Raw genomic sequence first — 26596 nt, 5'->3', positions numbered from 1 at the left:
GGTTGTATTGACCCAGCTAAGAAAGTGTGGCTCTGTTGAATTTTCTTGGTGAGACACTTCTCTGGTTCCTTTCTAATAAAAGCAGCTTTGATCATTTATAAGGCGTATCAGGTTTGAAAGCTTTAAGCACCATAAACACCAACTTGGCAATAAACCTGTTTCTGAATCTGATGAAGGTTTCTTTAAATAAAGAAATAAGGGTCATGTTTACCTTCAGTGTTTCTCATCTGAGTTACATTTCTTTCCTTCTTAAGTAAAGCTAGAGTTTTGTAATCCTGCAGCTTGCGTCCAAAGGGAGGGAAACTCAACTGTGTGGACGTCTACTCCAGCTTATGATCAGCTCTGTGTGAATACATACCTGAGTGTTTCCCATTGCTCCTCGTCAGTCGGAGGTCAATGTTTCCCTGTATTTGCAGCAGTTTTTGCTTCTCATTTCTAAAATGTGTAATTGCTGTGTGGTGTTTTGCTCTTCACCTGGTGCTCTATTGAACAATTAAACATCTCTTGATCAAATTAAATGTAATTGTTAAACCTTAATCAAAGATTACAGTCACTGATTACTTTCATTTTGGTGCGTGGCACTTCTTAGTATTTAGTGTTGCTGATAGTCAAGGATGAGTGATATCACTGCCCTTTAACCTTTGTACCAATTCATGTGTCTATAAAATGTTATTTTGAGGTTTTAGTTTAAAATAAAAATTGGCAATAACTTCTACAGCTGCTAAAGTTGGTACTCCGTGCGAGGCCCAGACAAATCCAGTGATCTAACCTTTCTCCTGTTGCTCACACATGCACCTGATCCACATTTCCAGCCCCACTGAAGCATATCAGAGATAATGTGAGTTGTTTCTTCATGATTCCTCACAGAGAGGACCAGCAGAGCTCAGAGGTTCCCAGAGGTCAGTCTGCCCAGCAGCATCAGACACAGCTGGACTCCACATTTATGGTCTGTACATGAACTACAGCTACTTCACATCTGTTCTGCTCACAGTCAACTCCATGATGCACTTTGTAGATCAGTGGATGGTCAGTCTGTCCAACATGGATCTGATGTTTGGTGCCTTTAGTTTGATTGTGTTGTTCATGTATTCTGTTCCAGCTGCTGGAGGACAACATCATCACTTTTGTGAAGAACGAGCTGAAGAAGATCCAGGAGGCTCTGAGTTCAGATTACCCAGAATGCTTAGAGAGTCAGAGGGATGATGAGGAGGTGTTGGACGGTGAGGATGAAGAGCAGAGGAGGAGCAGCAGAGAGGCATTTCTGAACATCACACTGCACTTCCTGAGGAGCATGGAGCAGGAGGAGCTGGCTGACCGTCTGCAGAGCAGTAAGAGGGTTTCTATAGAGATTTAACAAGCTGGATAAATGTTGACTAAAGTCTCAAGAGATGGAACAAAGTATATTCAGATCCTCATTCTTTAAAGATGTATTTGACTCATTGATCTGATTTGTTGTGTGTTCATTCAGGAAGTCGTTCTGGAGTGTGTCAGCGTGAACTCAAGTCTAACCTGCAGGAGAGGTTCCAGTGTGTGTTTGAGGGCATTGCTAAAGCAGGAAACCCAACCCTTCTGAACCAGATCTACACAGAGCTCTACATCACAGAGGGGGGGTCTGCAGAGGTCAATGATGAACATGAGGTCAGACAGATTGAAACAGCATCCAGGAAACCAGACAGACCAGAAACAACCATCAGACAAGAAGACCTCTTTAAAGCCTCACCTGGAAGAGATGCACCAATCAGAGCAGTGCTGACAAAGGGCGTGGCTGGCATTGGGAAAACAGTCTTAACACAGAAGTTCACTCTGGACTGGGCTGAAGGCAAAGCCAAGCAGGACATCCAGTTCATATTCCCATTCACCTTCAGAGAGCTGAATGTGGTGAGAGAGAACAAGTACAGCTTGGTGGAACTTGTTCATCACTTCTTCTCTGAAACCAGAGACGCAGGAATCTGCAGGTTTGATCAGTTCCCGGTTGTGTTCATCTTTGACGGTCTGGATGAGTGTCGACTTCCTCTGGACTTCCTCAACACTGAGATCCTGACTGATGTCACAGAGTCCACCTCAGTGGATGTGCTGCTGACAAACCTCATCAGGGGGAAGCTGCTTCCCTCTGCTCGCCTCTGGATAACCACACGACCTGCAGCAGCCAATCAGATCCCTCCTGAGTGTGTGGACATGGTGACAGAGGTCCGAGGGTTCACTGACCCACAGAAGGAGGAGTACTTCAGGAAGAGATTCAGAGATCAGGAGCAGGCCGGCACCATCATCTCCCACATCAAGACCTCACGAAGCCTCCACATCATGTGCCACATCCCAGTCTTCTGCTGGATCTCTGCTTCAGTTCTGGAGGAGGTGTTGAAAACCAGAGAGGGAGGAGAGCTGCCCAAGACCCTGACTGAGATGTACATTCACTTCCTGGTGGTTCAGTCCAAAGTGAAGAACATCAAGTATGATGGAGGAGCTGAGACAGATCCACACTGGAGTCCAGAGAGCAGGAAGATGATGGAGGCTCTGGGGAAACTGGCTTTTGAGCAGCTGCAGAAAGGCAACCTGATCTTCTATGAGTCCGACCTGACAGAGTGTGGCATCGATATCAGAGCAGCCTCAGTGTACTCAGGAGTGTTCACACAGGTCTTTAGAGAGGAGAGAGGACTGTACCAGAGGGACAAGGTGTTCTGCTTCGTCCATCTGAGCGTTCAGGAGTTTCTGGCTGCTCTTCATGTCCATCTGACCTTCATCACCTCTGGAGTCAACCTGCTGTCAGAAGAACCAACAACCTCCATGCTGCCTGAAGTCTTCAGACCCAAACCTGAACCAACACATCTCTACCAGAGTGCTGTGGACCAGGCCTTACAGAGTCCAAACGGACACCTGGACTTGTTCCTCCGGTTCCTCCTGGGTCTTTCACTGGAGACCAATCAGAAACTCCTACGTGGTCTACTGACAGAAACAGGAAGTAGCTCAAAGACCAACAAGAAAACAGTCCAGTACATCAAGAAGAAGATGGATGAGGATCTGTCTCCGGAGAGAAGCATCAACCTGTTCCACTGTCTGAATGAACTGAATGATGGTTCTCTAGTGGAGAAGATCCAACAGTCCCTGAGATCAGGAAGTCTCTCCTCAGATAATCTGTCTCCTGCTCAGTGGTCAGCTCTGGTCTTCATCTTACTGTCATCAGAAGAAGATCTGGACGTGTTTGACCTGAAGAAATACTCTGCTTCAGAGGAGGCTCTTCTGAGGCTGCTGCCAGTGGTCAAAGCCTCCAGGAAGGCTTTGTGAGTACAGAAACATTCATATATCATGAAGTAAATATTATGCTCATCTTTTTAAAATATTGTTTGTACTTTCTTTATCAGACTGAGTGGCTGTAACCTGTCAGAGAGAAGCTGTGCAGCTCTGTCCTCAGTCCTCAGCTCCCAGTCCTCTAGTCTGAGAGAGCTGGACCTGAGTAACAACGACCTGCAGGATTCAGGAGTGAAGCTGCTGTCTGCTGGACTGGAGAGTCCTCACTGTGCTCTGGAGACTCTCAGGTCAGGATTCATCAACATGTTAAACTTATAGCCAGTTAAATTGCGATGTACATTAATGATGGATACACTCATAACCTTTTGTTGCATCTGCTTCAATAACATTTGTTATTTTTTTTTGACTCACTCTTGTGTGTGTGTGTGTGTGTGTGTGTGTGTGTGTGTGTGTGTGTGTGTGTGTGTGTGTGTGTGTGTGTGTGTGTGTGTGTGTGTGTGTGTGTGTGTGTGTGTGTGTGTGTGTGTGTGTGTGTGTGTGTGTGTGTGTGTGTGTGTGTGTGTGTGTGTGTGTGTGTGTGTGTGTGTGTGTGTTCAGTCTGTCATGCTGTATGGTCTCAGAGGAAGGCTGTGTTTCTCTGGCTTCAGCTCTGAGATCCAACCCCTCCCATCTGAGAGAGCTGGACCTGAGCTACAATCATCCAGGAGACTCAGGAGAGAAGCTGCTGTCTGCTGGACTGGAGGGTCCTCTCTGGAGACTGGACACTCTCAGGTATTATAAACATATACAGTGAAGGAAATAAGTATTTGATCCCCTGCAGATTTTTTAAGTTTGCCCACACAATACATTAACAGTCTATCATTGTAATGGTAGGTTTATATAAACATTGAGAGTAAGAATATCAATAATAGTTATTAATATAAGTACTATAAACATAAACTATTTATTCTCTGATAAATAATAATTGAAGTTAATGAACTTGATTTATCGACTAATCTAAAATGATATCGTGAACATGTAGCTTCATCTGTGGAGAATAACAAAGCTCGGAGTTTGAGAGTGATGTCCATGTTTCCATGCTGCTCTGACCCCCCCCCCCCTTCTTTCAGGATGGAGCCTGCTGGAGTCCGATGGTTGAGACCCGGTCTGAGGAAGTGTGAGTGTGGTTTAATTTGATTCATGAAAACAAAGCAGCCACCATCTTCAAATGTAACCTTCATCATCAAAGTGTCAATAAATGAACAGCTGATAGATGAATAACTGCTGCTGTTCCTCTCCTCAGATTCCTGTGAACTCTCACTCGACACAAACACAGCAAACAGAGAACTCAAACTGTCTGAGGACAACAGGAAGGTGACACGTGTGGAGGAGGAGCTACAGCCATATCCTGATCATCCAGAGAGGTTTGACCCCTGGTGTCAGCTGATGTGTAGAGAAGCTCTGACTGGTCTCTATTACTGGGAGGTCGAGTGGAGAGGAAGGGTTTATATATCAGTGACTTACAGAGGAATCAGGAGGAGAGGAGAGAGAGAGGACTGTTTGTTTGGAAGGAATGATCAGTCCTGGAGTCTGATCTGCTCTGGTGGTCGTTACTCTGTCTATCACAATAACACAGTAACACACACCTCCACCTCCTCCTCCTCCTCCTCCTCCTCCTCCTCCTCCTCCTCCTCTGGTAGAGTAGCAGTGTATCTGGATCATCCTGCTGGCTCTCTCTCCTTCTACAGAGTCTCCTCTGACACACTGATCCACCTCCACACCATCAGAACCACATTCACTGAACCTCTCTATGCTGGGTTCTGGTTCAGCTCTGATTCCTCAGTGTCTCTGGTTCCTCTGTAGGAGGAAGAGTCTCCTCCTGTTCCAGAGACTTCCTCCCTGCTGCCCAGAGAGTTCAGTCTGTTCAGGATCACAGCTGATGTTAGACCAACGTTGTTTAAAACATATATTTCCATCTATTTGTTTTTAACCGTGGTGTACTTGTTATGTGTTTTTACTTATTGTTCTTCTTTATTATTAATAATGTCTTCCTGCTTTGTTATATTTGAATATACAGTCTACTCGTTTCACTTTATCTGCACTATACATCTTTTGATCTAATAATGTAGATTTCCACTCTTCGGGACAAATAAAGGAATTCTGATTCTGAAAATATGCTTTTGCTTCAGATTCAATATCTTCACTGTGATTCAGGAAAGTGCAACAAACATCACTTCACACACAAATACAGATAGAAATCAAACACATGGAAATACAGAAAAATAAATAAGATTTAAAGAAAAGAAAACAGAAATAGAAATACTATAAAAAAATAATCACAATTATAATAGTAAGAAATAATAATACAAAAATAAAAAATAATAATAAACACTCGAATTTAAACAATTAAAAATAAATAAAACAAGATAGTGATACAAATACAAATTAAATACATTTAAATAGAAAGACTTTCAAACAAATATTAAAGTGTTTTTTTTTCGTTTTAAAGTGTAAAAGACAAAAATATAAATAAATATGATAAAACATTACATAAAAACTTTACAAAATATTATTTAAAAACCAATCATTATAATAAAATACATTCAAAATAAAGATGTGTTGTGTTTTGGCCACTCAGTCGTGTACAAAGCTTTTCTGTGTGCTGCTTTCAGAAAGAGACAGAAACCAGTTTGTGGCTCAGTGGTTAGCGCAGATTCAAGATTCAAGGCTTTCATTGTCACGTGTGCATAGCTACCGTGTAGTTATGACAACGAAGATCTGAGGTCACAGGCTGCTCCATCAGAGCTACACAATAACACAGATACAACAGTACAAGTAAATAAAATAGAATATAGTAGAAACAGTGCAGCCCATAACCAGTGCTGCTGTGTGAATGAGAGCTCAAACCCTGAGCCAGGGAGACGAACACATACTGGACTCTGAATACAAATAAAATCTCTCTGGCCAGAACTACAGAAAAGGGTAGGGGACACGTCTGCTCCCCCATGAAGTGGAACCACTGTACAGATCTTAACCTCTGCCTAACGTTGGCAGTAACATAATAAACTTCTAATGTACTAAAGACTGGTGTTTACATGGAGTTTGTCCTCGGTTCCCCTCCTCCACTCCTCCGCTCGCATCTCCTGTGGGCGGGACTAAGACGCAAGGATAGGAGTCGAGGAGAGAATTGAGAAAGGGCTATAGGTTTTGAAATATCATTGGGATAACAGGTAGAGGTCGTAGAGACAGGCTTTAATGCCCTCTCAGAGTCTTCATTCATAAGACTAGCGTTACGGGGCGGGATGAGTGTCTTCCTAGTTGGTTAAGTTAGAAAGATATTGACAGAAGTTTTTCTATTTTCTTCCAGGAAACTCTGTTAAAGATCCCTTCCCAATAATTCTATTCACAAATACATTTGATCCTGTGAACGCAGCACATACTGAGACTCAGTCCAACCAGTCTGACTGCTAACTGTAAAAAGTGAGGTGAGGACACACACACACACACACACACACACACACACACACACACACACACACACACACACACACACACACACACACACACACACACACACAGGAAAGAGTTCCCTGTGAGGAGGAAGAGGAGTTCAGGCTGATGGGGGTCAGTCTGTCAGGAGGGCTACTGATGTGGAGGGGGAGGCAACGGTAGGGCACTAGGACCCAGGAGCCATCAGAGAGCTCACCTGGGCCTTTGCTCCTGAAACACCTGAGAGACTCTGGCTGCGTTTCATTGGTCGATCAACACGCCCTCCTGACCCCCCCCCTCAGGAACTCTGATCTAAAGTCTAAACAGTGAAACTCAAACGTCTTAATGCAGTATTCTCACCTTGTTACATGTGTCCTGATAATGAAGAAGTGTACTTGTACTAGTCTGTAAAGTTACAACATGTACTTACAGCCAATATCTGTATCTGATGGCATTAGAATATATTCTATAAACTGTCATTCAACGGGAACTGTTTCACTACTTTTGCTGACAGACTTTTAACATATTTCTAAGTTTTCTGTTTTCACAGAGCACATTAAGGTTTTAGTTTCTGATGAAACTGTGAGGGACTCTTTCTCTGTTGTAGTCTTCTCTTCAGGTGTTCTGTGTTAAACACCAGCTGAGCAGGACGGAAGCCATTTTGTTTCTTAGTCTTCACTGTAAAAAAAAATAACTCAAGTCCAAACACGTCAACAAACGAAAAGAAAAGGTGTGTTCAATTCAGTCGGGAAGCTCAAATATGGGCCAAAAATAAAAGCTAAAGGTGTTGGAGGAGGAGGAGGAGGAGGAGGAGGGGGAGGAGGAGGAGGACCTCCAGTGGTCACTCTGAGGAACTGCAGCTGGTTTCTGGTTTCTCACAGAGGAGGACGAAGGACTCAGATCTTTAGTTTCAGAAACATTAGTGAAACCACAGTGTGATAATAATCTGTTTCAGGTCCTCTATTCAACACTTCACTAAAGTACAAGTCTAAACATCAAAATATACTTAAAGTACAAAAGTACTCATTCTGCACCAGTTATGGGGATAAAGAAAGGAAACGGGCCATAAACAGATACGGCCAAAGCGGCAAGAGGGGGCATCCGCCGTGACCACAGCTACCCTCCTCCGTGTCTCTGTCTTTCAAACTTAAATTACTCTGTCTACTGTACCTTTACACATTTCTGATTCAATCATGATTCCACGCTAAGATAAGAGCCGACACGCTATCTATGGCCCGTGCCCTTCCTTGGATCTCTGTATAACCATGAAGCCGTCGAGCGACATGGGGAGGTCCGGTGGCTTTACTTAACCGATTCCCAGCCAGTGCCTGGAGAAACGGGGGACTTATTCTGAACCGGGGTTTGATTGATTGAATCGCTCGTTTTCTCTGTTCTAATCACAAGCTCCTATTTGATCAGTCTTTAACCCACAATATTTACTCTATCCTTTCCATAGATTTGGAATCTAAGAAAAGAAGGAAAGAATAGAGAACGGCCAATATGACGTCCAGGGAGTACAATGACTTCCAGATTCTCACAAGAATCATCTTTAGGATCCTGCGTACCTACCACCACCAAGGAAAAATTAGGAAGACCATACAGGGCGCAAACAACCTCCTTCCACATTTGTTCTTGGCCAAAGACAAATTAGCAACTACATTTCGGCCCTACACCCCAACGGTAGAAACCTCCCATCTGCTTCAGGGCAATGCCACTAATTGGTTGCAGACTGGCTTACAGATTTCTGATGAGCACCACACTCAAACAATCACAGATCTGCTGTCTAAATGAAGGAAAATGACAGACGGAGAAGAACAAAGGGCCTGGGACATAGCCTGTCATTGGATAAAATCAAAATTCCACACAACAGAAAATTGGATTTTTATCCAAACGGCAGAAGACCTCAATCTGATGAACATCAGGATCGATGTACACAGACCCCCCTTTCTGGGGGACATTACCACTCCAGTCCACCAACTCGAGACTGGAGCATCCCGAGGCCTAAGCGGGGAACAACCTCCGGAGAAAAATAGGACACCCTTAGAGCCACCTACCCCCCTAACTATCACCAACAACCAATCAATCCCTCAGCCACAATTAATGGACAAGAATGTGGTTTTCCCTAACCGAGATTTAACTCCGGTTAGTCCCTCTACTCCGACCACCCGCCCTCCTAGGACTGAGATGCTAGACAACACATCTCTGACAACACACATGTTTCCGGAACCTAGACCGGAACGCTCCAGACCTCTAATAACGGAGGACTTCAATCTTTCCCCTTCTCCTCCGACAAGTCTGGCCACACGCCATGAACACCGGGGAAATAAGAAAAAGAATTGGTCCCTGAACCCTAAACGTGAGGTCCTAATAATTGGGGACTCCAATATCTCCCGTCTCCAACCGATAGAGAATATCAAAATACAGGTGGATAGCTTCCCAGGGGCCAATTTGGGCCAGGCCGCCTTTCTTATCAAACACATGACCCCAACATCAGGAGAGGTCCGAAAAGTTCTTCTGTGCTTTGGCCTCAACGATAGGGACAATAGCAACAGAGCTATCGTATCAAATAATCTGGATCAGCTTTTAGCTTCCACCAGAGATACCTTCCCCAATGCCACAGTACGTATGACAAGCATCAACTACGCTCCGGAACTGTCATTTAGCACCATCAGAAACATCAGAACCCTTAATAAACTGATCATTCAAACCCCAAACTACATACCGGAACTGGAGCGTAAATACTTCTCCACCAAAGGGGACCGTATCCATTGGACCCCCTACACGGCTGAAAAAATGTGGGAACACTGGAAATCATTCCTAAACCTATAAAATAAGCCGAGGGACAGGACTATACTTCGGGACTTGTTAAACAGTAATTTGACCATAATCATTTTCCCTTTTAGAGTTTACTCCTTTCAAGGTAACAAGGCACCTAGAGGGTCTCCAAAACAAGAGGAGTTGAACTACAAAGTAATTCCTTTGGATAGGGGGTCTTTCACATATTTGTATATATTTTCAAAAAAATACATAAAAGGTCAAACTATACATGTTTCCTATTATTCCAAAGTGTATTGACTTGAACTGCACTAAGCAGCCATAGTGGTTTCTCTATAGAGGAGTCTAACTCTTTGTTTCCTTTTTTTACATCCTTTTGTTAGGAATCCTCTATGTACATATATACACTCCTTTTAGAGTGTCTAAAGTTAAAACTATACATGTTTCTTGAGTATATTTCCAAATCTATCTACTGGTAAGGAACCAATCACTTTAAGTGTTTCCTGTTAGGGGAGTCTAACTAAAAAACATAATCCTTGATAGGGGTCCTATATATTTTTTAGAGAAAGATAAAATATAAACACTATATATATTTGTTCTCATATCTTCCTCATCGTTTATTACTTCATCCCCTTGGATAGACTAGACAGAATTTAGTATTATTGTGATTATTTCTTTATAGTTTTCCTTTTTGAAATAAGATGTTAGGGAATGACAAGTTATTGTTATTTCTGTAATACTTAAAAAGTATATATACGTTGATTGATCATTTTCTATTTAATAAAAACACCAAAAATAATTGGATTCGGTTTGTTCCTTCCCTCCCTCCTTTCTTCTTAGTAATGATGCTGAATAAAGATGCTTATTTTTTACTCAACTACAGGTTTAATATACAGAACACAAATAATAATTACAGTAGGATGATGTTTATTAATTACTTTCTTATTCTACATATGACATAATAATAGGATTCTCTGCTCACTACACTTAACCCAGACCTTTCCCCTCTCAGGCCTTCCGGGGTCCTGCCAGAGGGTAGCAGGTTTACAGAGAAAGCCTATTCCGGCTAAGGGAGAGTGGAACGTATGCACTGCCCAACTCCTGACCTCTGAACTTCTCTAACCAGTATCCCACCAGAGATACACCTCTTTCTCTCCCTCTCTCCGTCTATCTTCACCCTATTTCTAAAAGAGAACTTTTAATAGGTGGGTCGCTTAACCCTTAATACAACTACTTTATTCCAATCCTTTTTAACTATCTTACTTATTCTAAAATAATACAAAAAGCGGTTGACTAACTAATTTTATTAAGTGAAGGCGCTGTAACATCCGCTTTATTCACTCCTAATATTAAAGACTTGTAATACGCAAATGCAAACATAACCTCTCTGAGAAGTAGCCTATTTAATTTTGGGATTCTTTTTCTATAAAAAGGATCTATGTATATTTATTTATTATAAATGATACCGTTTGGTTTCACCTTTATATAGACACAAACAATAAAAATAAAAAAAACAATAAAAAGTCTATTCCCCTCAAAAAGGGTCAGATAACAACCTTTACCGTGCTACCACGGAGCTAATAGAGTGCTAACGGATGCCGTCATGAGCTCAGGAGTATATGAACCATGACCCCGGACCGGATGTTGATACCATTAGGCCACGGCTATTGGGGAGCGACATGCTATGCTAATGATGCTACTGAAAACACGAGTCAAAACCTAGGGAGGCTAATGGCTATGATTGTTCTCTCTATTTGGAGAGCTTTTTATGCTGCCGTTCATGAAGATTGCACTGGACAAATAGGAGCGTCAATAGTACATGACCCTATAAACCTCTTTTAAAAAAAACATAGTACTCTCTCTGTTTTTAGATGAATGACAAACTATGGCAACTTGATCTTCAGATAATCCTGGTTTTTTTAGACAACAAAACGGATTATTTTGACTAATATTTTGGGGTTTTTTCTGATTCAAAGACCATTTGTCTTTCAATTTTAACCACTAAAAATAACCAATAAAGTACTCTTCCCCTTCACAAGCTTAATCCAAAGGAACCTCTCCGGTCACTCAGGGTTTATGACAATCCCTCTGGTATCCTTTACAATAATAATAAATTGTTTTTAATAAACAAACCATGTGAGAAAAGGATACTTGCACTACCCCCTGTCACCACTAGATGGAGGCAGGAGACCACGAATGGATGGCTGACTGCTACAGTATTTTTGCAAACCACTCCAGTGGCTGAGGATGGGAGTCACAACATGCAAATGAACACAATTTTCGGATCGTTTAGTTTGAAAAATAAATCTTTATTTTATATTATTCTAAGCTGACCCCTAAACTTAACCAATTGAGGTTAAATGCCTAAACATAAGTACATTATCCATGCTTTTCTTTCTTGTGAGGGTACATCAGTTGAACTATCACCTTACCTTTTAACCTGACCCCTAAACTTAACCATTTGGGCTCATATGCCTAAACATAACTGCAATGTCCATACTTCTCATTCTTTGTAGTATACATCAGTAGACCTATCACCGTACCCTTTAACTTAACCGATTGAGGTCTGGTGCCTAAACATAAATACTATATCCGTACTTCTCATTCTTTGTAATATGCATCAGCGGGCCTATCACCTTACCCTTTAACCTGACCCCTAAACTTAACCATTTGGGGTCATATGCCTAAACATAAGTACATTATCCATGCGTTTCCTTCTTATTAAGTATACTTCAGCTGACCTATTATCTTACCTTTTAATCTAACCCCTAAACTCAACCATTTGAGGTCATATGCCTAAACATAACTGCAATGTCCATACTTCTCATTCTTTGTAATATACATCAGCAGGCCTATCACCTTACCCTTTAACCTGACCCCTAAACTTAACCGGTTAGGATCTGGTGCCTAAACATAAATACTATGTCCATACTTCTCATTCTTTTAGTATGCCTCAGCAGGTTTATTACCTTACCTTTTATCTGACCCCTAAACTTAACCAATTGGGATTTGGTGCCTAAACACAAATACTAGGTCCATGCTTCTCAGTATTTTTAAATATACAACAACAGACCTATTACCTCACCCTAATCTTACCCCTAGACTTAACCTATTGGGGTTTGGTACCTAAACATAAATACTAGGTCCATGCCTCTCATTCCTTTTAAATATACATCAGCAGGCCTATTACTTTACCTTTAATCTGACCACTAATCTTAACCACTCTGGCTCTTTGCCTAAACCTAAACCACATTCTCTCCCCACATTTTCATCCTGATCTTTCTTTCAACCCCTTTCTGGGCGAGGCCCTTTTGGGTGTAACGTAAGGAAACGGGCCATAAACAGATACGGCCATTGCGGCAAGGGGAAGGCATCCGTTGGTAACCACCTACTAACCTCCCTGTCTCTGTCCTTCAAGCTTAATTACTCTGTCTACTTCACCTTTACACACTTATGACTCAGTCATGATGCTGAGCTAGGGCATGAGCCGACACGTCCTCTAGTGCGCGTGCCTTTCCTTGGATCTCTGTATAACCATGAAGTCGTCGGGCGACATGGGGAGATCTGGGGGCCTTTTCAAAAACAAAGACCACAGAGCATTGAGAGCAGTGTTGGGAAAGTTCACTTTCTACATGAACTAGTTCAGTTCACAGTTCACACATTTTAAAATGAACTAGTTCAGTTCATAGTTCATAATTCAAAATGTTGAACTAAAGTTCATGGTTTCAAAAATGAACTCATTTATAGTTTATAGTTATTTTTTCAATACGTTGCTGCGAGCTATTATTTGTCAAAATGATTGCCATAACCCATATAGAACCACAGACAGCAATCAGAATACTGGCATTTCCATAACGCTTTGCTGCCGCCCATTCAGTCCACACTAGTAGCAGCTGCAGCTTTCATCTCTACATTATATTTTCAAAAACATGAGGAAAAACATGCTGCTTGAATGGTCTTTATTAAGTATAATAATCTAAATATACTTAAAGTACCAAAAGTGAAAGTAGTCATTGTGCAAACATTTAACATATAAACATGTGCCGACATAACTCTGTACTAACACAACACGAGGTAGGAACCAGGCTGAGGTATGAAACTAAGGTTGTACCTCAAAGTTCAATATTCAAAGTGCAAAACATTTAAACATTAATTCTCTTTTCATTAAGTCAGTCGCATTCTTTTTTTTTCCTGACTTGTTTGCCCAAAGAACAAAAAGTTCTATAACTTGGGTCATAACTTGGGTGCAATATTCAGCCCAAATGAATGAGGCAAAAAAGGTAAAAAAATTAGGTAAAAAAACCCAATAACTTAAAGAGTCAGTCAGAGTCCAAGGCCCATGGACAGTACTGCTATTACTTTCTGTCCAGTGTGAGTGAAAATACTGAGTGAAGATCTGTCACCACTGGTTACAGTTCAAATAAATAACTAAAATAACTAAATCACAAATAATAATTTGTGAAAATAAAAAAAGAGTCCAAAAGTGTGCAGGGGCAAGGACATTGTTACTTTCTGTCCATCCTGAAAAGGCCTTATCTGAATGAAGATCCTCTGTCACTGGTCAAAGCGGTCTGGTCTCTCCCTGGTGGATCTGCTGTTTCGGTCACAGTGGTCTGGTCACTCCCTGGTGGATCTGTTGTTTCGGTCACAGTGGTCTGGTCTCTCCCTGGTGGATCTGCTGTTTCGGTCACAGTGGTCTGGTCACTCCCTGGTGGATCTGCTGTTTCGGTCACGGTGGTCTGGTCTCTCCCTGGTGGATCTGCTGTTTCGGTCACAGTGGTCTGATCTCTCCCTGGTGGATCTGCTGTTTCGGTCACAGTGGTCTGATCTCTCCCTGGTGGATCTGCTGTTTCGGTCAAAGTGATCTGGTCTCTCCCTGGTGGATCTGCTGTTTCGGTCACAGTGGTGTGGTCACTCCCTGGTGGATCTGCTGTTTCGGTCACAGTGGTCTGGTCTCTCCCTGGTGGATCTGCTGTTTCGGTCAAAGTGGTCTGGTCTCTCCCTGGTGGATCTGCTGTTTCGGTCACAGTGGTCTGGTCTCTCCCTGGTGGATCTGCTGTTTCGGTCACAGTGGTCTGGTCTCTCCCTGGTGGATCTGCTGTTTCGGTCACAGTGGTCTGGTCTCTCCCTGGTGGAACTGCTGTTTCGGTCACAGTGGTCTGGTCACTCCCTGTTGGATCTGCTGTTTTGGTCACAGTGGTCTGGTCTCTCCCTGGTGGATCTGCTGTTTCGGTCACAGTGGTCTGGTCTCTCCCTGGTGGATCTGCTGTTTCGGTCACAGTGGTCTGGTCTCTCCCTGGTGGATCTGCTGTTTCGGTCAAAGTGATCTGGTCTCTCCCTTGTGGATCTGCTGTTTCGGTCACAGTGGTGTGGTCACTCCCTGGTGGATCTGCTGTTTCGGTCACAGTGGTCTGGTCTCTCCCTGGTGGATCTGCTGTTTCGGTCAAAGTGGTCTGGTCTCTCCCTGGTGGATCTGCTGTTTCGGTCACAGTGGTCTGGTCTCTCCCTGGTGGATCTGCTGTTTCGGTCACAGTGGTCTGGTCTCTCCCTGGTGGATCTGCTGTTTCGGTCACAGTGGTCTGGTCACTCCCTGGTGGATCTGCTGTTTCGGTCACAGTGGTCTGCTCACTCCCTGGTGGATCTGCTGTTTTGGTCACAGTGGTCTGGTCTCTCCCTGGTGGATCTGCTGTTTCGGTCAAAGTGGTCTGGTCACTCCCTGGTGGATCTGCTGTTTCGGTCACAGTGGTCTGGTCTCTCCCTGGTGGATCTGCTGTTTCGGTCACAGTGGTCTGGTCACTCCCTGGTGGATCTGCTGTTTTGGTCACAGTGGTCTGGTCTCTCCCTGGTGGATCTGCTGTTTCGGTCACAGTGGTCTGGTCTCTCCCTGGTGGATCTGCTGTTTCGGTCACAGTGGTCTGGTCACTCCCTGGTGGATCTGCTGTTTCGGTCACAGTGGTCTGGTCTCTCCCTGGTGGATCTGCTGTTTCTGTCACAGTGGTCTGGTCTCTCCCTGGTGGATCTGCTGTTTCGGTCAAAGTGGTCTGGTCACTCCCTGGTGGATCTGCTGTTTCGGTCACAGTGGTCTGGTCACTCCCTGATGGATCTGCTGTTTCGGTCACAGTGGTCTGGTCACTCCCTGATGGATCTGCTGTTTCGGTCACAGTGGTCTGGTCTGTCCCTGGTGGATCTGCTGTTTCGGTCACAGTGGTCTGGTCTCTCCCTGGTGGATCTGCTGTTTCGGTCACAGTGGTCTGGTCTCTCCCTGGTGGATCTGCTGTTTCGGTCACAGTGGTCTGGTCTCTCCCTGGTGGATCTGCTGTTTCGGTCACAGTGGTCTGGTCTCTCCCTGGTGGATCTGCTGTTTCGGTCACAGTGGTCTGGTCACTCCCTGATGGATCTGCTGTTTCGGTCACAGTGGTCTGGTCACTCCCTGATGGATCTGCTGTTTCGGTCACAGTGGTCTGGTCTGTCCCTGGTGGATCTGCTGTTTCGGTCACAGTGGTCTGGTCTCTCCCTGGTGGATCTGCTGTTTCGGTCACAGTGGTCTGGTCTCTCCCTGGTGGATCTGCTGTTTCGGTCACAGTGGTCTGGTCTGTCCCTGGTGGATCTGCTGTTTCGGTCACAGTGGTCTGGTCTCTCCCTGGTGGATCTGCTGTTTCGGTCACAGTGGTCTGGTCTCTCCCTGGTGGATCTGCTGTTTCGGTCAAAGTGGTCTGTTCACTCCCTGGTGGATCTGCTGTTTCGGTCAAAGTGGTCTGGTCACTCCCTGGTGGATCTGCTGTTTCGGTCACAGTGGTCTGGTCTCTCCCTGGTGGATCTGCTGTTTCGGTCACAGTGGTCTGGTCTCTCCCTGGTGGATCTGCTGTTTCTGTCACAGTGGTCTGGTCTCTCCCTGGTGGATCTGCTGTTTCGGTCACAGTGGTCTGGTCACTCCCTGGTGGATCTGCTGTTTCGGTCACAGTGGTCTTGTCTCTCCCTGGTGGATCTGCTGTTTCGGTCACAGTGGTCTTGTCTCTCCCTGGTGGATCTGCTGTTTCGGTCACAGTGGTCTGGTCACTCCCTGGTGGATCTGCTGTTTCGGTCACAGTGGTCTGGTCACTCCCTGTTGGATCTGCTGTTTTGGTCACAGTGGTCTGGTCTCTCCCTGGTGGATCTGCTGTTTCGGTCACAGTGATCTGGTCTCTCCCTTGTGGATCTGCTGTTTCGGTCACAGTGGTGTGGTCACTCCCTGGTGGATCTGCTGTTTCGGTCACAGTGGTCTGGTCTCTCCCTGGTGGATCTGCTGTTTCGGTCAAAGTGGTCTGGTCTCTCCCTGGTGGATCTGCTGTTTCGGTCACAGTGGTCTGGTCTCTCCCTGGTGGATCTGCTGTTTCGGTCACAGTGGTCTGGTCTCTCCCTGGTGGATCTGCTGTTTCGGTCACAGTGGTCTGGTCTCTCCCTGGTGGATCTGCTGTTTCGGTCACAGTGGTCTGGTCACTCCCTGTTGGATCTGCTGTTTTGGTCACAGTGGTCTGGTCTCTCCCTGGTGGATCTGCTGTTTCGGTCACAGTGGTCTGGTCTCTCCCTGGTGGATCTGCTGTTTCGGTCACAGTGGTCTGGTCTCTCCCTGGTGGATCTGCTGTTTCGGTCAAAGTGATCTGGTCTCTCCCTTGTGGATCTGCTGTTTCGGTCACAGTGGTGTGGTCACTCCCTGGTGGATCTGCTGTTTCGGTCACAGTGGTCTGGTCTCTCCCTGGTGGATCTGCTGTTTCGGTCAAAGTGATCTGGTCTCTCCCTGGTGGATCTGCTGTTTCGGTCACAGTGGTCTGGTCTCTCCCTGGTGGATCTGCTGTTTCGGTCACAGTGGTCTGGTCTCTCCCTGGTGGATCTGCTGTTTCGGTCACAGTGGTCTGGTCTCTCCCTGGTGGATCTGCTGTTTTGGTCACAGTGGTCTGGTCTCTCCCTGGTGGATCTGCTGTTTCGGTCACAGTGGTCTGGTCACTCCCTGGTAGATCTGCTGTTTTGGTCACAGTGGTCTGGTCTCTCCCTGGTGGATCTGCTGTTTTGGTCACAGTGGTCTGGTCTCTCCCTGGTGGATCTGCTGTTTTGGTCACAGTGGTCTGCTCACTCCCTGGTGGATCTGCTGTTTCGGTCACAGTGGTCTGGTCTCTCCCTGGTGGATCTGCTGTTTCGGTCAAAGTGGTCTGGTCACTCCCTGGTGGATCTGCTGTTTCTTGCTTCCTGTAAAAACAAAAACAAGATATGCTCTGACTGTTATTTTCATGCAGCTCACCTCTGCACACCAATATACTCATCTCCATTATCAATACATTGTACTTCTATTGCCCAAAAAACAGCTCGCCAACAATAATATATCTACCTTCAAATATTTTTGTTGGCATTCAAGATCAGCTGCTTCTCAAAGTTGTCATCTCCCAGCCGGTTTCTCCTGGGCCTGAATGAGATGCAAGAAGAAGAAGAAAGAAGAAGAAGAGAAGGCATTTTAACATCATGATTATTGTGGCAAACATTGTAACAGTAATCTGTATTAAAGGAATTGTGTACTGAGGCAAATGTCAATTACTGAAATAATTAGATGAGGAATATAATCACAGCTCATCGCTACCTGAATATTTGACCACCGATGTTGAAGAGCCTCTCTACCGGAGCGCTTGAGGGCAGTGCTGTGTTTTATGAACAGCCTTTTGAGTTTTGGAAACTGCATGTACTCATCAAACCCATCTGTGGTTGGGGCATCCAAATACGTGTCCACTTCAGATTTTTGAGGAACCTGAGGGTTTCTGTTAAATCTGAAGAATGAAGCTGCAGGATCTTTCTTGTTACTTTCGCCACTGGACTGGGTTTGACCTGAGTCTCTTGCATCCGAGTCATCAGAGTTGCTTTGCAATTCTCTTTTCAGCATCAATCTGTACTGCACATGTTTCTCCTCATCTTGGACCCAGTCAAGCTTGAATCTTGGCACCAGTATAGCGGACAGTATGTGCTCCCTCTTCTCCAGAAGACCTGCCAGCCTTGTGCTCAGTGACTGCAAGATGCTCTTTATGAGGGGACGGCATGTAATGAGACCCTCTGCAGCAGTGGGTTTTGTGCTCTCATCCAACAGGTCATTCATATGACATTGCAGTTGCACAATGGTTGGAGCCAGGTACCCAAGAAAGATGTTCTTCTCTGCTTGGAGGATGTTTAGTGCAAGTGCCAAAGGCCTCATCACATCCACAAACTTGTGTATGAAGTTGACTTCATCTGGTGAGAATCGACGAAAGCCAAACTCATCACTCACATCGTGCAGGAGCAGCTTGTCATGTAGGGGAGTGGCATCATTTGCAGAGGTGACCTCATCCACATTCATTTCTGCCTTGGTAGTTAGTGTTGCAATGCGAGACAGTCGCTCCATGGAAAGAAATAAAGAGTTCCATCTTGTGTCATTTGGTGCAACAAAGCTAATCCCAAGCTTTTCCTCCACAGTATCAGAAGCCTTTGAACTCCGCTTAACCTTGTTCCACAGAGCAGATGCTTTTGCAAAAACAGCCCTCAACATTGCTTTGTAGCATTTTTCAGTTCTGTATCTTTGGCCACTAGATTCAAGGTGTGAGCCATGCACCTTCTGTGAGGGGGGAGAGAGGGATGATTCAAATCTGACAGAGGCTCAGGCTCCATCTGGTCATCTTCATCTGAGCTCTCACTGGCGGCAGCAAAGGCTGAATCAGGTTCATTGGCATCTTTACTTTCAGTTTCATCAAAGTTGACCACTGCACTGAAAACAAAAGGCAGTTGGATTAACATGATTTTAATATGGAAACCGGTTGCACACATTAAAAACATGTGTACTCAAAACTATTCCATTATGTTAAAGACACACAACTATGTTATGTCAAAGAAACATGAAATCGATATGTTAATGTGAATATTTCCTTAAATATTAGGTATATTCATTTACCCTATGTTTAACCAACATGACTTTTTATGTTCATTATAGGCTTTTAATATACTCAGTATATTTCATTTGTACCTGTTGAAGCCACATGAATGTCTTGTTTAAACTCCATGCTATAGTTTTCTGTTTAATCTACCTAGTGCTCAAGGGGTACATAAGATTATTTATTTCATGTGAATAGAGGCATGTCGTACATTCTTCTACAGGATCCATCCTAATCTCTTATATCTACAGCATTTATCATAACATTTTAAAACAAATAGTCAATAAAGACAAACACATTTCTTTGAACAACATTCATGTATTTTTCTCAAAAAATAAAACAATATTAACAACCACCACACATCCAGATGAGCTTTTGGTTTTTCCATCATGCAGCCCCAGGAGAATTAACAAATACATTGAAAATAAAGAAATAGAAGAAATAGAAAAAGTTTGTGATGCATGTACATATACATTATTGTGTTAGAACACAGCAAGCAGGAAACTATTCTCCCGACCAAAAGAAAGGTTTATTGGGCCAAATGGCAAAGAAAGGCTTATTTTTGTAACTCATTCATAGTAAACAATTAACAGAAAATGTCAACGCCTAGCCGAAAAAAGGAAATGTTCTTGCAAATCCATGATTTAAATAGTACCCTGCTAATATGAAAGGGCACTTTAATACAAAAAAGATATGGCATTGTTTTGGAAAAATACATGAAAGTATAATAATGGCCTGGTTTCTCACCACGTAAAGAAAGTATTACAAATAAAAACAAGAACTGACATTTTGAAGTCGCGCAATTAGTACATTCTGAAAAACATGACAAGTGGTACATTCTGAAAACACATGACCCCAGGAAAAACCCACATTTCTGAAACATGCAAATCAATACAGCAAAAAGCATGAGCAAAGGAAGTGCAAGACAGTTGTATCGATGAAAGTCCAGGATGAATGCTGTAAAAGTGCACAATGGTCCATGGCAACAGCTCACTCAAACAGTTTGTTTTTAAACGCTTGGGCTTTCTTGGAGAACATGTTGCCGTCTAGCTCCATTAACATTTGCTGGAGCACTTTGAACGTGCACTTCAGTTTAGGGGGGTCGTTCAGGTTCATTGCATACATTAGTCCAAACAGCATGGTAGCAGCGAGTGCAATGTTGTCCACATCAGTTAGTACCTGTTGGCCTTCCAGGAAAATCTGTCCTCTGGTCTCATCTGTCCTCTGGTCTCATCTGTCCTCTGGTCTCATCTGTCCTCTGCTCTCATGGTGGAATTGTGTTTGACAACATAAAGTCCCACCGTAATCCCTGAATGGACCGCAGAATGACGTCTTCATCTTCTGCCTGCAGAGCGCACAGTCACAAAAGGAACAGAGTGAGATCTAACAAATCAATACATATATATACCCATTACTAAGTCCCTGTGTCTAACAAGTACATTTGGTCAGATTTCAGTACTTTTAAGCCTCCTTGTTATCTGATATACTCCTGTCTTACCTGATAAAGAATGTTTCATTTCCTGTATCTGTTTTAAATTAAAAGGCCTCTAGCTTTTCAGTGTAGTCTGGCTATTAAACAAAAAACAGGGATGTTCACTTACTTTAGGCTGTATACTATGTGGTGTTTCAATAAATACATATTTTAAAGCCAAACAAAAAAATCAAAAGGTCAAATATTACTTCTACTGACCACAAACTCTCTCATTGAGGTACACACACAGAGGTACACACACAGAGGTACACACACAGAGGTGCAAACACAGAGGTACACACACAGAGGTACACACACAGAGGTACACACACAGAGGTACACACACAGAGGTACACACACAGATGTACACACACAGAGGTACACACAGAGGTACACACACAGAGGTACACACACAGAGGTACACACACAGAGGTACACACACAGAGGTACACACACAGCCCCTTGAGAACACAATCCCGGCCTAAATCGACATCATCAACCTAAGTGAAGGGGAATAAGAAAAGAAAGAATCTGTTTTGCTCAATGAAATGTGTACACTATTGACTCGATGTATAATTTCCTTAAAATGAATTCTTACTTGAGTCATGTTTGACATAATACAGTTCAGACGCTGGCCTATCTGTCCTCCTCTCTTCTCAAAAACCTTCAGAAGTTTGTCAGACAGCACATCCAGCTGAGAGAGAAATCTTGATTGGAGGGGCAGGGTTGTTATACGCTTAAACTCCGCATTTATCAAAGAAAACAAATTATCACAGTCATAAAAATCAAGAAATCATTTCATTTTCTAATGATGTCATGATTGTAGTTGTGTGCTTGCCTCAAAACGATGCAGAGAAACTAGTCCATGCATTTGTTACTTCAAGGCTAGCTTATTGTAACTCTTTATTATCAGGGTGAACCAAAAACTCAGTGAAGTTGCTTCAGCTGATTCAACATGTATTGACCAGAGCACGGAGAAGGGACCACATCACTCCTGTTTTGGCTCTATAGTGAGAATAACTTTTTATATCAAGTACGAACAACCAGGTTAGACTACATTACATTTCATTTAGTTACGTTTTTTTCCAAAGCGACTTAAAATAAGTATTACTGATGTAAGACTACATATAAGAAACACCCTTATAGCCATTTCAACAAACAAAACATGATCACTTTGTGAAGGAGGCTTTATCGCAGAATGTTTGGCTTTTGCCTCTCACTTTCTGAATCACTTTGGCCTAATAAATCAGAACATGTGTATATCCCTGCAATGTTTGCAGTATGTAAATGTTATGAATAAATATTCAGAAAATGTCAGACTAATATCAGTTTTCAATGAGTTAAAGATCAAGTTTAAGTTAGTCAAGTAAATCACAGAAAACATTTGAATACTCACCATTTACTACAGAGCCTTTGGAACAATGTTCAAAGCAAGGCTGAGGTCAATCTTCTCCACACCAATTACCTATCACAGAAAAACTGATTTGAAATTATTTCATTATTCACACACAAATAAAACAAAAATGATCTGCTCCTTAAAGGCGACATTTACCATTTAATTATGTACCTTTAGGTTAATATGAACCGACTTCGGCCGAGATGGGCGCCTCCAGTGTAAACAGCTACAGTAGCCTATACTAATGCAATGAGTACAACTTTGTACGGAGCCATGCACATCAGCGTTGGGAGCTCATTTCCATTGGTTTCAATGGAGACGTGCACTGCAGCAGAGCGCACCGCTCGTCATGTGACGAGGAACAACCAATCAGAACCGAGAAACATCTCAACTTCCGTAAACACAAGTGTACGGCAAATATGGAAGTTAAGTTCATTTCACAGCGGGTGGATCGTAACCCTTACTTGATAATTGTGTTGGTGAACACGAATCAATGGATTACATTTTGTGACTATAACACAAAATGCCATGAGACTGGGTTGACCCACCACAGTTAGCTTTGCTAGCTTAGGTACAGATGGCGTCGAATTTATGTTCAAGCACCTGAAGGCGTTTATAATGCATTTTGATGGTGAGACGACCGGTGTTATAGTAAACCGAGCTAGACGTATAACACTATAACTTTACACACAGCATTGATTGGGATATGACAACGTTGCTGCTGTGTTGAAACTTAGCCTTGACATGTATTTTTACAGGCCAGCGGCAGCCTTGTCCGATGTTGGGTTGAATACGGTTAACCGTTGAAACATGGCGGCGACGTACAAGCTCATGTAGACCATGGCGGAAATGTATGTGTTATACATTTTCGCTGAGAGGCCGTGTTCGTACGTTTTATAAAGAACTTGTGTGTATGTGTGACTATACATGGAATGGGGGGCATTGTTGTTAAGCGGTTAGTAACGTCTGTTTATTGGGGTAGCCGGCCGCCGGTGACTCTGACATTGTTTTGTTACAGGTCTTGTTGTTTGGTTGAGGGTAAAAAACATCTAAAACTTGAGAGAAAAAATATATACTTTGCCGCCACACCCCGTTGCCAAGCAACACTTATTGATTAGGTCACGCAGCTCCGTGATCACCTGAAGCTCAGCCGCTGTAACGGACCGGTGAGCGGAGCAAAACACACGTTTCGAGTTCGACCAAACACACTTAGCTATTTTATCTACCTCTGGAACTAGCTAAACTAGTTATACATTTGTTTATTCTTCACTGTCGGGTCACTCGTTACTGGAGTAGCGAGCTGCATGAGATACTGACGGGCTGTCAGGAGAGGGAGAGAGAGAGAGAGGAAAAGAGAGCCCTCTGTTTATTATACCGGTGTTATTATCTAAAGTGAATGTTAATTTTGAATAACGTAGTTAATACACTATTAGTGGTTTGTTTAAATGTGTTCATTGTTTTGTTTTTTGTTTGTAGAAGAATACCATTTATTGATTTATTGTAAAATGAATCCAAACGTTTTGATCTGTTACGATGATAAACTGAAGCAATTTAAAAATTAACCCCATTAACTGAGTTTTAAATCGTTTCTTTGTTAAGTCCTACTAAGTATATGAGGAAAGGATGAAAACTAACAAATTAAAAGTTTCAAAAATGATATCTCTGCGAGTGCTGACTGAACTGAATGTCCTATATGTTTCTCTTGTATTTCAGGGCTGGATCACATGCAGTGCAGATTTGGCAGATTTGCAAGCTCCAATCAAGAGACTCTTCTAAAACATTGTCGCCTTTGTCACGGAAAAGGTGCGGACTGGCCCTGTATTCACACTGACTGTGTATGTCAGTCAATTGGCAAACTATATTATACCCTGCCCTACCACTCCACTCCAGGCCCCTCCAACACAATACGCCCCACTTTCCAATCAGTCCCCAAAATTGTAATACCAGGTTTTTTTTAATTCAAAACATCCAAACTATCTATCCCCTTAAGATGGTGCAGACTTTGAACAAGACAGCTACCCAGGAATTTGCTGCACAGAAAAAACATGACATTGTGGTTACAATCAAATTACATTGTTTTGTTATTTTGTTTTTCAGATATCTGAAGAATTTCACCGGATCACCAGCAAAGACCTCCTGGGGACCTTCGGGGCAGCCTTTGACAAACATGTGCCTTGCCTGCTGAAACTGTACCGGGCTAGGAAGGGAGCTTTTGGACAGAAGATGGAAGACCTCTTGGAAAAACTTGATGAAAAAGTGAGTGAAGTGCCTCAATCTAAGAGCATGCAAAAGTTGAGGGGAGAATGGCCGGAGCCGGGTCCACCAAAGCCCTATCCCCTGTTTGAAAATATGAAATGCCCTTCGTCTAACATTTGTAGGAGTGAAAACGCTTTGATGGAAAGGCTTCAGTAAAAATGGATGTTAAAAGTCATTGCTTGGTGTTCTTAGTTGGTGCAATTTGAGAACTATAACAATATTTTTAATTTGTAAAAGTAGAATTGTCCGCAGGATTGCAGTTTTTGTTTTGTTTTGTTTTGCCAGTCTTTTACTGAAGCATGCTACTGGGATCTGAGCTGTTCTTTATCCTCCTCATTACTATACAGAACGTCGGATTTTGTATAAATTCACTACGGCACTAAACTAATTGATATGTTTGTGTGTTTCCACTGGGTACTCCTTAGACATCCGACATTGTGTCTCACCGAAAGACAGCAGCACTGAGAGGCCTGCCGAGATGACACAACCAAGTTTCTTCTGGAGTGTTTGGTAAGTAATACTAACTGTAGGAAATAAACTTATTAACACAATACAAGTAATATTGCTTAATGTAGCTTAAACATTTTATGACCTCATAGCTTATGCTAATCATTTATGCATAATACACTTTGTGTAAGATTTATTTTGAGCCCAGAGATGTTTTCACCTCATGAACCCGAGCGCGATGAGTTCACCCAAAATTAAAAATAAATATCAGCGCTGTTTGAGCAACAGCCAACCCGATACATCTGGCCATTGTTGTCTGGTGTTCTTTATCAGAAAATACTTCTTTATAGAACTCGGCACAACAAGGTTGGTGGGTGATAGCCGCCGTGCTGTTGAGTTGCAATTATAACTTCCACAAGCTGAATGTTAAGACTCAGTAGCTTGGTGCTAAAGCTAGAATCAGTGGATATGTATTTTGCCGTTTAGTTTTCCATAGCATTCATTCATGCATATTTGACTTTTCCTCAGGACACTGACCATGAAGAACGATTGCTGAGAGGTGTGTCTGTGGCCATCCTCACCGTCATTGAAGATGATGATCATATCGCCAAATGTGCGAGACGTGGCTGTTGTGTGGGAAGGGACCATTGTACTGCATGACCTGCCAGACCTCTCTACTGCCTTTCCTCTTCGGCCTACTTTATGCAATGAACATGGATTATCCAAAGGAGATGAGGTATACCTTTGAAGCCATTCAGACAATCTTTTACGAGCTTGGCTCTCGATGCTCGCAGCGCATAAGGTCTCGGAAAACAAAGCTTTTGCTGTGAATGTTAATGGGGAAGCCAGATATGACTTTAATCTATGTTTCGCCTGTTCTAGTGCATTGTGGTTAGTGCTCATGTAAAACCTCACAGCATTCATTTCATTTTAAGCATATAAGTTCTCTTCTGAAATAGGGAATCAAAGAATGTGTGGATGTGTAAGTTGCCAGTTCAAAAGAGGGGCATATCCAGTATTTCTACTGTTCAAGTTCATTGTTAGTGATCAGGTAAAACTTTAATGTATGTACATGCTTGCACATGCAGTCATTTTAAGCATGAAGTCCCATTTGCCTGTGAAATTGAAATGTGTGGAATTGTGAGTTGCCAGTTGACAAGAGGCACTGGATTGTAATTGTTATATTTGTTTATTTTTAACTTCTTTGATTGTGATGTGCTGAAGAGGCTGAGGCCTAATCTATCACAATGATGTCAGGTGTGTGAATCCTATTTTGACCTGATGGATAAAAGCAGAAGCAGAAACGATCCTCAGAATCTGTGTTCAAAAGGCCATCATCATTTTCTGTTTAAAACAGCTTTGCTAGATGTTTATTATGTCAATAAATGTCCTTAACGTGTGCTATGTTGCAAAACGTGCATTTTTTCAAATCCATATCTTCAGCATGTGAAGAATGCATGTTATTAACGTCTAGCAAAGCTGCTTTAAACAGAAAATGATGATGGCATGGGGTCTGCGAGACACAGAGGAACTCAGCCTGAGCACACACACTCTCACAGCCAGGCTGTGTGTGTGTGTGGAAATCCGTTACGTCACTTTACTCAGGAAGTAAACAATGGAAAA

At 43.1% G+C, this 26596-nt stretch overlaps 2 protein-coding genes and 1 long non-coding RNA gene across 3 annotated transcripts in view; all 3 read left to right on the top strand.

Moving 5' to 3' along the window:
• The window catches only part of LOC307044213 (uncharacterized protein), a 305770-nt gene that overhangs the window by 153571 nt on the left and 125603 nt on the right, over positions 1–26596 (top strand). The gene's annotated exons all lie outside the window — the stretch shown is intronic.
• Positions 1235–5318, top strand: LOC307044231 (NLR family CARD domain-containing protein 3-like). Its single transcript, XM_079689314.1, has 6 exons — positions 1235–1328; positions 1469–3275; positions 3357–3530; positions 3841–4014; positions 4353–4399; positions 4526–5318. Exons 1-6 carry the CDS (start codon positions 1292–1294, stop codon positions 5083–5085), a joined length of 2799 nt encoding a protein of 932 aa, XP_079545440.1. The 5' UTR covers positions 1235–1291; the 3' UTR covers positions 5086–5318.
• On the top strand, positions 23988–25216 carry LOC307044279. Its single transcript, XR_013809587.1, has 3 exons — positions 23988–24073; positions 24368–24526; positions 24952–25216. It is a non-coding gene; the product is annotated as an uncharacterized lncRNA (long non-coding RNA).

Source organism: Notothenia rossii, assembly GCF_949606895.1.
Source record: "Notothenia rossii genome assembly, chromosome: 6".
Classification (NCBI taxonomy): Eukaryota; Metazoa; Chordata; class Actinopteri; order Perciformes; family Nototheniidae; genus Notothenia; species Notothenia rossii.
This window is presented reverse-complemented; position numbering and strand designations above follow the sequence as displayed.